The sequence below is a fragment of the Sinohyriopsis cumingii genome, chromosome 17, assembly GCF_028554795.1.
Source record: "Sinohyriopsis cumingii isolate HCF-2022 chromosome 17, ASM2855479v2, whole genome shotgun sequence".
Taxonomy (NCBI): Eukaryota; Metazoa; Mollusca; class Bivalvia; order Unionida; family Unionidae; genus Sinohyriopsis; species Sinohyriopsis cumingii.
In genome coordinates, this window is record NC_142977.1 from 58,027,807 (window position 1) to 58,040,284 (window position 12,478).

The 12,478-nt window shown below is 39.1% G+C and overlaps 1 protein-coding gene across 1 annotated transcript in view; it reads left to right on the forward strand.

Moving 5' to 3' along the window:
• The window catches only part of LOC149778836 (caspase-3-like), a 37,964-nt gene that overhangs the window by 15,823 nt on the left and 9,663 nt on the right, over window positions 1–12,478 (forward strand). The window contains exons 5-7 of the mRNA XM_089938542.1: window positions 781–965; window positions 1,821–1,997; window positions 3,072–3,291. Coding sequence (XP_089794668.1) covers window positions 781–965; window positions 1,821–1,997; window positions 3,072–3,291 — 582 coding nt within the window. The remainder of the gene's footprint in view (window positions 1–780; window positions 966–1,820; window positions 1,998–3,071; window positions 3,292–12,478) is intronic.

Below are 12,478 nucleotides of genomic sequence, written 5' to 3' on the forward strand. Positions count from 1 at the left end.
CTTCAGAGATCATGTCGGTTACAAACAAAACACTAATAGAATGTAAAAGTAATGTTTTTGCCGTTCGAAACAGAATGAAAATATTACAGCATAGTAATACAATAAAAGGAAACATTTCCAATATATATATATATATATATATATATATATATATATATATATATATATATATATATATATATATATATATATATATGTGTGTGTGTGTGTGTGTGTGTGTGTGTGTGTGTTGTTCCCTAAGTAATATTATGACTCTCTCTAGGTAGGTCTTGTTACTGATGTACACCCTTCTTTACTCCTGTTTGCCTCCATCAGCCAATAGTTATAACTAACATGGCTGAAAATAGGTTATATCATCAGTTGTTTCACCTTTAAAATTTGCTCAGTAATCAGGTGGTTATTTAGAACTTGACCTTTCATACGTTTTCAACATCATCAGCCACAAGGACCAAGAAATGTAAACTTTGTGGGCTATGCATGATATATTATGATAATAATAATTATAGAACTGACTTTGCGTAAGAGTGCGGGCAACAAGAAATGATCCGCAGACCTGTATTTGGACCTCTCCGCTCGAAACCATCCCCCTTTTGCATGTTAGATCAGATTTTGCAATGGTCAAAGGGAGATAACTCCAAAAAGGCTTTGTTACTGAACACTTGTGCACCTTGGATGAAATATTTGAGTAAAATGTACTTGTTATTTATGGCAATAAGATTTTTTAAAAAAAATAATATAAAGATTATATTTATAAGGAATATATACCTTCTCCAAATCAAGGTAAAAAGTTCAAGAATGAATTGGCACCCGCCAGGACACCACCACACCCCACACAAGAAACCAATAGGCCTGGGCCATTAAAGCACCCTAATGACATTATAGATGACATTGACTTGACACATCTACGTGTCAATGTTCAAGTTGAGAATTGCACAGAACAGTTCTACAAGGATAATTGCAAAGAGGTATTATAATACATAATAGTATGACTTTTAATCAAAGACGTTGCAAAGTAGGTGTGTGCATTAATGTTGAAATCATATACCATTGATACATTTTCGTGTCTTATCCGTATTTCTTGATAACACTCTTCCATAACGAAATGAATAGAGAGTGGCGGGGGAAGGCAGTCAGTTTAATTAAATATAGGTTGTGAGGGTCATCCAGACTTTTCTTTGCGGTTTATGTTGACCAAATTAAATTTACAACGGTAGATATTTTGAAAAGTACCTCTCAGCTTCTCCAGACATTTATTTCTGGAACAGTCCTTACTATATACTTTCATTAAAACTACTGTTTTTTTATTTCAATCTTCTCTTAATTCAGGGACTTTTAAAGATTCTCCCAAAATATAGAGTGTTTAATACAGGACAATTTGCATTAGACTTAAAACTATGTAATGATATCCGTTTTTGCTTTTATCATGTTAATGAAATCAATGCACTTTAATTGTTGCATTCATAATTTATTAAGCTCGTGCCTTCTAAACATACAAGCAAATTCAAAGCAGTTTTAGAATTGATGCCTAATTAATAATTTGTATTAAAAATGCATCCGTTTAAGACAGTTATCAGTTTGGTTACGTTATTATGGATGAACAGATAGCATAGCGGTTATAAAAAGGCTGCTTTATTGAATATTGACATCTACAGCTATCGGCAATAGTGAATAAAAAGATTTAATTTTGACAGTTAGAAATATTTTCTTAGTTTGGGCATAAGATTAGGCAAATATCAGGAAATTTTTAAATCTAAGCGTTCAACATTATACTAACAAACATGAAATTTAACTAAGTATGATACATTTACTATTTATTATAGTCCTACGAAATGACCCGTAATCCTCGAGGGAAAGCCCTGATCATCAACGTGAATAAGGTATCTGGAGAAAAACAAAGACGAGGCACAAACATAGACCGTGACAATCTGCAGAAACTCTTCCAACAGCTACACTTTGATCCTATTGTTTATAATGACGAGGATGAACTTACTGCCAGTGTAAGCCAACATGTATGGCCTTGTGGCCTTGTGGCCTGGTTTGTTTTAAGTCCCTACATTAGTACGAATCACAAAATGCAGTCTATATACATACGTTAACACAGCCGAGCAGAGACTATTTTCTCTCTCGCTCATGTTAACTCGAGCATCCCTGGCTTGTGGTTTGATTTGAATGTGGTTGGAGTCAAAAGTTCCAAATGATGAGGTGACATAGTTATTTACTTTGTTTATTTGCATGGCATACATTGAAATCTGACACTAAAATGAAATAGGCACATGATGTTTCTTGCAAAGAGATATGTTAGTTGCTATTATAATTACTTGATGACTTTTATTAATATACATTTAGCTTTTCATAATTGATCACATATGCTGCTTTCATTGATGAATTGTTTTGTAGGCCCGATGGTAAGATCATCCAGATGTGTGACATCTTGCATGTTCCATGTGCTATCGCAACTGTTAGAGTAGCAGTGATCAAAACATATTACTAGCACTAATAAAAAAAGGATGGGTTAATCAATATATGATGAAACACATTTGAGTTTTATTACAATTTCAATAAATGTCTCCCATTTAAATGAGCGAAATACTTACTATGATTTATGTGGTCACATTAACAGCTTATCTGAAGAATCTGTAATTAGGGTTCAGCCATGTTTTTTTTTTTTTTTTTTTTTGTAGACTGATTATTAATAAATCTATTAGCCATTGGGTTCTGGTTTGCAGAAGCTAAAATCTGTCATTAGTGTTTGGCGGAGATAGAAAAATTCCAATCCAGTTATTTTAAGTACTGGCGCTTATTAATGTCTTAGCAAAGTATGATTGCAAGGGCTTTATTTCCATATTGTACAAGCATCAGCAAGTGCTTCTTTGTCTTGCCTATTCACAAGCTAGAATAGTAAGGACATTGTTAAACAATGATAAGAGTAAACTAACTCCAGTTGCAACCTGGCCATACATATTAGTTATATATAATTACATTACATGCAGTACATCACAAAAATTGCGGTTTATTCTAGCAACAAATCAAGGAAAATAGCATTTATCTATGTGTATGTAAATTTGTTTCAGGATATTGACAACAAATTGAAAATCTTTGCCGCATTGCCTGATCACAAGACAGCAGATGCCTGTGTTATCTGCCTCCTGAGTCATGGGAACGACTGGGGTATTCTTGGAACTGATGGAGAAATGGTTGATCTTAATAGAGTTTATTCATATTTTGATAACCATAAGTGTAAACATCTGAGAAAGAAGCCCAAATTGTTTATAATACAGGCTTGTAGAGGAGGTATGCATAATATTGTTGTTCTTTTATCTTTTTTTCTACTGCAGTTCAAATGGCAGATTTAAGTAATAGTATTTTTAAATACTAGAAATATGTTCCTGGAACACAAATACTCATATACAGTAACCTTTGCTACAGAGACAGACAAATTAATGGTTAGCAGTAATACTATAGGCTCCTTCCACATACTTGGATCGATATGTGAAAGAGTACATCAGTTACCAACTACAATTGTCTTGCATATTAAATTTCTTTGAATATTCAAAACTTCCTTCAAAAGTTAAAAATGCTGTTATGATTAAATCTGTTATAATACTTGTACCAACAGATTTTAAAAAGTTAGGTGCAAGCAACCTGTACGATAGAAGTAAAATACATTTCTTCTTGGGTTGTTTTTGCAGACAGAGATAACATTTGCTCAGCTATCAGGTGGTATCAAAAGCATTGTCTTTGTTATTTATTTTATTTGTGTTGTAAATATCTAAGGGAGATAATTAAAACATGTATTTGTGACCATGTTCCTGTTCCTCATGAATGGAGTTTTCTAGTTAAATTAATTTATTGTTTATGGTAACAAGGACCATAGCATATGTTGTAATACGAAGAATGATATGAATATGATGACTATGGAATTAAACTTTATTGCCTTCGTTTTTCTTACAGTTTTAAGGAAACATCAAAGTTATTATTCCTCACAAGATAACTGAATAATTTCCAAATAATTTATATCTCAAGATTATTCTTTGTCAGAAAACCAATTTTAGAAATTTAAAAGTCCCGCTGACAAAGCTAGTTGCATGATATTAGAGCTGGATGACATCTTTACGTCGTTGCTCCCTGTCATTCCCTTCGTTACAGGGTTGAAGTAGATCACTATATCGCAGTTTTTTTTATGGAGTTTCAGATATACGTTACAGGCAAAATGCAGATTATTTGGTTACAGATATCCATTTCTTTTACATATAACTAACCTAATCATAATACGTTAGGATTACACCAACTACCGCACAGATTCAGCCATCATCAGCGCAGATAGGTGGAAGTAATGCTAGAGTGACTTCGCATTGTATAAAGGGATTGGTGTCAGATCCTATCCATACTTAAGTAACTACTTGCGCTCATTCTATACAGCACAAACATTTTAAATAACTTGCAAAATCTATTTTCTCTTGTTGAGTTTTCTCACACAAATCTTATCGTCATGTTGGAACAAATGTCATTGTGTTGAATTTAGAAGTCAACAATATTCATGACATACCCAGCAGTAAATGCCACTATGTGTCTGTTCATGAGGGGTGAAATTAATGTTTTTTGCTCTAATATGCTTCCACAACCAGAATGGGTCTTTTCTACAGTACATCCAGGGCAAGTACTGTCCTGGTAAATTGGCCTGACTGGATCAACATATCACAGCACTGGTTACGATGATCTGGCCGACTGGGATAGACAGTACTGGACTTTGGCATTATATGTTGATTGATAACACCAGCTTTGACAAAGCCTCTACATATGACTAGGGCACCTGGAACTAGGTACAGTGATTTATTTTCCGAATCTTCTCAGTCCATGCCCTGAGAAGAAGATGTCTCCTGACATTTCGAATTGCTAATCCCAGCATTGTCTCTGACTCTGACTTCTTTTACTACTGGCATCGGCAGCACAAAATCGTATGACCTCTACCCAGTACCAGTCTAGCAGAGGTATTGTGGACTGACGCTGAACAGATCCAGAGTTGTGCCTGGTGTAAACCTGACTGCACTATCTATGCTCAAATCCAAGATCCTCAGTATAATTCCAGGACCCCGGATGATTCGTTCTGTCAAAATTTGGTGATAACAGTGTCATAGCTTGATTGCACCCTCAGTCTAGTTCGCCATCCTCCTTGGATGGCTTCATCAACTTTGTCACATCATTGAAGGAGGCATTCATGTTACCCCAACCTTCTGTATTTCAGGACTCATGCTCACTAGTACCATACTTGATCTGATAGTGTCCAAAGAGAACTGAGCATTTTGCACATCGATTGAAAACGTTTTCTGACCTCTTTTGCATCATTTTTGCCCATCTCCTGCTATGCTATCATTTGTAATTTACAAAGGTCAGGAAAGACCATCGGACACTCAAACAGCTACCTTAGTCTGGTCAAGTCAGTGATCTATTACAGTGATCTAAGACTTCTTTTTATAGTAGGGACCAGAGAAAAGGGAAGGTCGCCCATCCCCATCCGCCCCACAAAAAGAAGGGAAAAAGGCCTGCAAGCCATTTTATCAGAAAAGAACACAGTTTATGAGGGCCTTTATTGACAAAAAAGTGGAAAGATATGGATTGTTCACATCCCAGTTTCCTTTACTATCAGCCTCCAACCCAAAGAAGATAATGCCATGCTCACTTCCCTATCTCACATTCTGGTGGGGTGGATGACTCGAACACTTTGTCATAAAATGTGAAAGACTTTGCTCCATTGACCTATAGGTCTTACAGATCATCTCAGATGGCCTCCATATCATGTTCAGTGTCCACCCTCCCTTTGATAGGGCTACAGATATGCCAAGAGACCCACTCAAAGCTTACATTCTGCAGAAAGAGATAGAAATCTCACCACAAAAATGGTTGTAGAGATTGTTCAAAATGTAAATTCAGCAGGATTTTGCTTTAAAACTGTTCTTGGTACCAAAGACCAATAGCACGCGTTGACCAGTAATGGATCTAAGCTCTCGTGTCATTTTCATTCAGTCAGAATGACTCAGAATGGAAAAACAAATACTGGTTTTTATTGCCATTCAGGAGGGAGTATTTGCAATTAGATTAGATATTCCAGATGCGTACCTGAATTTTCCAGTCCACAAGTCTTCTAGGAAATTTCTGAGGTTCTCATCTAGGGATACCAGAGTACTTTATTTTGGTCTGAACATCTCCCTGAGTCTTCACGAGAATTATGGATTCAAAAGTGTCATACTTCAGAATCCCATGTCCCTGACTTCCAACAACCTGGAAGGCATTCAGCAAAATTGCCTGGTGAGTTATTGTTTAGATCACAATATGAAATCCCTTGTTTGATTTCTACTCCACTTTAGATTCTTTGTCAACATGGATACATCTGATGTCTTCCTATCCCAATATTTTACCCACTTGGTTATGTAATTCAAAAGGTACTTGAACAATGCACCTTAAAAATCATCTCGATTGTGTCTACTATTCTTTGAAACGTTCGCATCTCAGTATATGAATTTCTTTGCCTATTGGGTCCCTTCAATACAGTAGAGGATTGGATCATCTTGGTATACTGCTTATGAGATAATGAAGCTGATTCTTTTGTCCCAGTGATGGAAGCTTTGCTTACTAGATCAAGAGATCCCAGTTTCCGGATGCATGAGATCCCATCTCAGCAAATGTGAGAAGCTCACCTAGCACGGCAGGCTTGGGTACCCACTTCTTGTTCTTATTTCATGAAGTCATGTTGGTGGCCCTTTACAAAGTGTTCATTATGCATGAGCCTCCTGGGAATGAATGCTATAGTGCATGCATTTTAATCCTGACAAATGATGACGCCTGGAAAGTACATTCTCATCCTATCCGATAACTGCACTGTGGTAAACTACATGAGAAGGCACGGGCGAACCAAATTCTCATAAATCTCTCTTAAGGTTTGGAATTTTCTCAGATGATGTCAACATCGACTAATTAACATCCAAGTTTGACACATCCCAGGCAGACTAAATGTACTAGCGGACTCACTGTCCGAATGGAATCACCTAATTCAAATCAAATGGGCTGTTCATCTTTTGACATTCAGAAGCTGTGCCTACCAAGGTTAACCACCCATGGATCTATTTGTGACCATTTTGAATGCAAAGCTACCCACTTTTTTTCTCTCCGCACAGTAGAAATGCATCTGCCTTCCCTCCAACCCCGTTGTTCTTCAACATTTTGCAGAAAGCGAGGGAATCACAGTAATCTCTGGTCCTGATTGCACCCCTCAAGTAAGAAACATCATGTATAAATGATTTAGCAAACTTAGGAACAGAAATTCCATTGAAATCTGTGGTCTTTCCTCCCTTGCTTTACTAACCACAAATGTACGTGTTTCATCAGAATCTGGAATTGTTAAACCTGCTTGTTTGCCTGACTCGTTTCAAGCAAACTCTCAAGGAAACACTATTTTCAGAACAATTGGTAGACAGACTCATTCAGACAAGAAGACCCACCACTGTGAAACATTACGAAGGGAAGTGAAGAATTTTCTACCAGTGATATGAGTGGAAACATCACTCCATCGATACCACATATATCTAACTTTTTTCCTTTATCTCTTTTAAAGAAAAGAACTTAGCCTCCATTCTTGTAAAAGGCTACCATTCCACGATATCAGGCACATTTTATCATCATGGAAGGGAGGATATGGGCGAAGAAAGGACCACTATGATCTTATGTGAAACTTGATTTGTTGTGTCTGAATCATTTGATCTTATGCATGAAATGGAATCAACCATGAGTTCTGACATACATGAATTAAGCTCCTTTTGAACCTATATCTAAAACCTCCTTGATTCACCTAGTCTCATACAAAATATGATTCTTAGTCATTCTAGCTACAATAGGCAGAATCATAAAGTTACATGACTTGTCAGAAAGTTACATGACTTGTTAGTTTATCCTGAGCTGTCTGGAGTTTTATTGCAATGGTTCAGTTCACTTATGATGGTTCTGCTTTCATTGCTATTCTTGGGAAATCGATCTTTCGTTGTGAAACCTCTTTTGTCATTACATACTTTGGACAGGGGCATCTACAAGACCTCATAAGGACTTTGATGTAAACCTGTGTCTTATATTTCGGGTTGAAATGATAACACTCGCTCTTCGATTGTCGGATTTATTGTAAGATGAAATGGTACGAAATAAATCAGACTCAAAGGGTATAATTTCTCCAAATTATATTCAATCCCTGATCTTTCACTAGCATGAAAGACAAGTGCTCTACACCTTCACAACTCGTACTGCTTGAGGTGTTGTCCGTCTCAAGCACTAGAGTAGGAATGCCAGAAGCTTTTGTTTGTTTGGCGGGGAATTGATTTTAATACTCGTGCAGCACGGGAATCATGCACCGCGATCAATCACTCACTCGCTCACTCACTCATAACAAACACGCACATTGATACACGACACAAGTCCTGGGTTCTGGGTCACATACTCCCTCCCAACATGCAAATGTCTCCTGACATTTAGCAAATTTGTGCTTGCCGCATGAAAAGTACAAGAACAATAACCATTCAGAACTGTCCTTCAAGTCTTTTTAAAAAAAAATATTAATCATACCTGTGAAATGATTACAAATCAGAGCTTAACAAGTTTACTCTCCCTGCAGACAATACTTAAAACCCTGAAATTGGGACTACAACTAATCATTTCAAATAATAATAATTGAATTGTATCCTCAAATACCCTTGCTGTATTTAATTTACATTAAAGGGGTTCTTTTGCATCACTCCAACTGTCTACTGTAAAAAGTATGCCTGAAATCTATAGATAGATCTCAGAAACTCACACTTAGTAAACCGTTTGCGAATACACCCACTGGCATAGCTGGTCGGGTGGTTTTCGGTCTCTGGTTGAATGCCTCAGCGGTTGCTGGTCTGAGTCTTTCTGTAACACCTGTGTCGCCGGTGGGCTTTTAATTAACCTCAGACTGGTGGTCCGAGTCTCCCTCTAATATGGTCGGGCCTCGAACTGACATTTCGGCAGATACCTCTGGGGGACCGAACTAAGTACTCTCATGTGAGACATGAGAGGGAGTAGAAAAGTGACTCGTGGGTTCACTTAAACTACTGCCATATTGCCTAGACCTACTGGTTTGAAAGTTTACGCTTTCAAGAGGCTGGCTAATATAGGGATCGATAATAGATGGTGATCTACTGTCAGGGGCAGTTCGTGTAGAGTGTTCACGGAATTGAACATTATCCTTCCTGGCCCAACCGGGTCATCTTTGTGGTATAACATACCGGTCGGAGTCTGAATCAGAACTAGAAGATTCAGAGCTAGACTCCAAAGGAGTAGCCTTTGGTACACTTGGTTTCTTCTGCACCTGTTTCATGGGGACTGGATCACAAGGAAGGTAGTCAAAGGGCAAAAGCATATTACGATGCAATGTGCGCGTTGATTTCAAACCCTTAACCTTCCTTACCTTGTACACGGGTACATTTAAATTGGGGATTCATATCACCTGAAATACATCCTTGGACCACTTTTCGGCTAAATTCTGTTTCCCTGTCAGTCCAACGTTGCGCACTAAGACTTGGTCGCCTACTTCAAGTTTAGACTCTTGGTCTTTTTTTTATCGTACTGGGCCTTGTTCTTAGCATGGCTATTGCTCGACTCCCTCGCCGCGGCCCCGTAAGGAAATTGGAGGTGGTCTTTTAGTTTTTTCACGTCCGCCGTGTGAGGCTCTGCAGCAGCCTCGTCACTATCTGGTGTAGTACCCAGATAGGCGTCGACAGAAAGTCGGGGGTGCCACCCAAACATAAGAAAATGGGGTGAGAAGCTGGTGGAATCATTCTTAGTAGCATTATATGCAAGGACAATTGGAGCAATGTAAGATTTCCAATCTTGTTTTTGCTCTTCCTCTAATATCCCTAGCATTTTTAAGAGTGTTCCATTGAAGCGTTTGCAGGCACCATTTCCCTGTGGGTGAAACGGGGAGGAACTAGACTTCTGTATGTTCGCTAATTTGCATAGCTCCTTTATAACCCTACCCTCGAAATTACGTCCTTGATCGCTGTGAAGCCTTTCCAGGAAACTGTAATCTCGAAAGAAGTACCCAGAAAGGGCTTTAGCGGTAGTCCGAGCCGTCCGGTTGCAGAAAGGAACGGTCTGAGCATACCTGGTGAAATGATCACTTATCACCAAGATATTCTCAAATCCTCCCTTAGATCGCTCAAGCGACAAAAAGTCTATGCAGACGAGCTCCATTGGGTGGGTGGTGTGAATATGGGTTAATTTGGTCATTACCCTAATTGGAGTCTTTCTACATATGCACCGTTCGCAAGACTCAACCTTGCGATTCACGTCCTTCTCCACACCCGGCCAGTTAAACCTTTGCCTAGCTAACCGGAGTGTCTTCTCCTTGCCTTTATGGCCCATATTAGTGTGGATACCTTTCAAGGCTAGGCTCTGGTATGACTCTGGGATCACGAGCTATGTGATCAATTGACAATCAAGAGAAGTGGTCTCGAAGAGAATGCCGTTTTCGACAACAAGGCGGTTCCATTCACGGAGAAATTTCTGCACAGACGCATTTTCTCTCCAGATATCTTCCACCCTGGGCCAAAATCCCTCGCTCTTGAGGTCAATAATTTTTGCTAGAGTCTTATCAGTCAACTGTTCCCTGTCCAACTTGATGTTATTATAATGTTTAGATTGAAACACCTCATGGGCCGAATTCCTCATTATCCTGGATTATCCGAAATACTCCCAATCAAAGATACAGATTAAGTGGCTGCATGGCAAATGGCTTCCACCACGTCTGGGAACATTTGTGGTAAACGCGAGAGACCGTCGGTATCAGCGTTTTTTTTTTTTGTTACTAGCTCTATACCTGATGGAAAAAATGTAGTTTGCTAGACCTGCAACCCATCTATGCCCTGTAGCATCAAGTTTAGCCGACGAAAGGATGTATGTTAATGGGTTGCTGTCCGTGACGACCTCGAAGGAAGAAGCTAAGAGATAGTCATGGAATTTATCCGTCACGGTCCATTTCAATGCCATAAATTCTAGCTTGTGAGCTGGATAGCGCCGTTCACTGGGTCTCAATCCACGACTCGCGTAGGTAATTACTCTTTTCACATCCTCTTACTCTTGATATAGGACCACGTCTAAACCTGAACCACTAGCATCTGTATGCACGATAAATTATTTAGTATAGTCGTCAAATGCTAAGATAGGGGTAGAGGTCAACTTGTCTATAAGAGTTGTAAAGGCGGTTTCTTGGACAGTACCCCAAGTCCAAGGAGCTGCTTGGTTTTTTTACTTATTCTTTCAAGACGCCTTGGTCGTGCTATGGCCCTCTAACAGAGCATTTAATGGTTGCGCTATCTGCGAGAATCTCGACAAAGCGGCGATAGTTCCCTGCGAACTGTAAAAACTGACCTAGCTACTTAATGTTTTTAGGTTTTGGCCAAGTCCTAATTGCAGAGGTTTTCTTCGGGCCGGCCTTTATACCTCCCTCAGATATAACATGACCCAGATAAATGACTGAGGACATGAACACCTCGCATTTAGAGGGTTTTAGCTTTAAGACCGTGCTGATGTACGCGTGCGAACGCTGCTTCTAAATGTTCAATGTGCTCGTCGAACGTCCTGGAGAAAATGATAACATCATCTGTGAAAATGAGGCACTCTTTAAGGTGCATTTCCTCCATCCATTTCTCCATAAAACGCTGCACAGACAAAACGCATGCGGTTCGCCAAGCCGACCCAACTAGATAGCTGTATATTGATTGCGTTCTACTTCCATCTCAACTTGCCAATAGCCTGACCTTAGGTCCAGCTTGGAGAAGAAATTGGCCCCTTGCGAGACATCGACAGTATCATCAAACCGAGGAAGCATAGAAGGATCCTTCCTGGTCTTTGCATTGAGGGTCCTGTAGTCTATACAGAAACGTAGTCTGTTATCACGTTTCCGGACTAACACAACATCAGAGGAGCAAGGACTGTCAGATTCCATGATTGCACCAGCATCTAACATTTCCCCAATATGCTGACGCACCTCCTCATACATCCCCGGGGGTATTCTTCTGTATGGCTGTCTGAACGGTTTATCGTCATCAAGCACTATCTTGTGCTTAATGAGATCAGTCTTTCCCAAGTCTGAGGGGCCCTTTGAAAATATGCAACTCCAGTTACTGCCCTTATTGATAGTGGGTCCATGGTGACTACCGTATCAAATAGTTTTTATTTATCGCTTGGTTATACTATGGTGCTTCACTCTCTTGAATCGCGGGGTCTCATGGTGACTATTGCAGACAGCTCTTTTCTGAATTATCTGGGATACATTCAGTATCCGATTCTAGTACCGTTTTTAATAACACTAGAGTAGGAATGCCAGAAGCTTTTGTTCGTTTGGCGGATAATGATTTTAATACTCGTGCAGCACAAGAATCATGCACTGCGATCGATCACTCACTGGCTCTCTTAATCA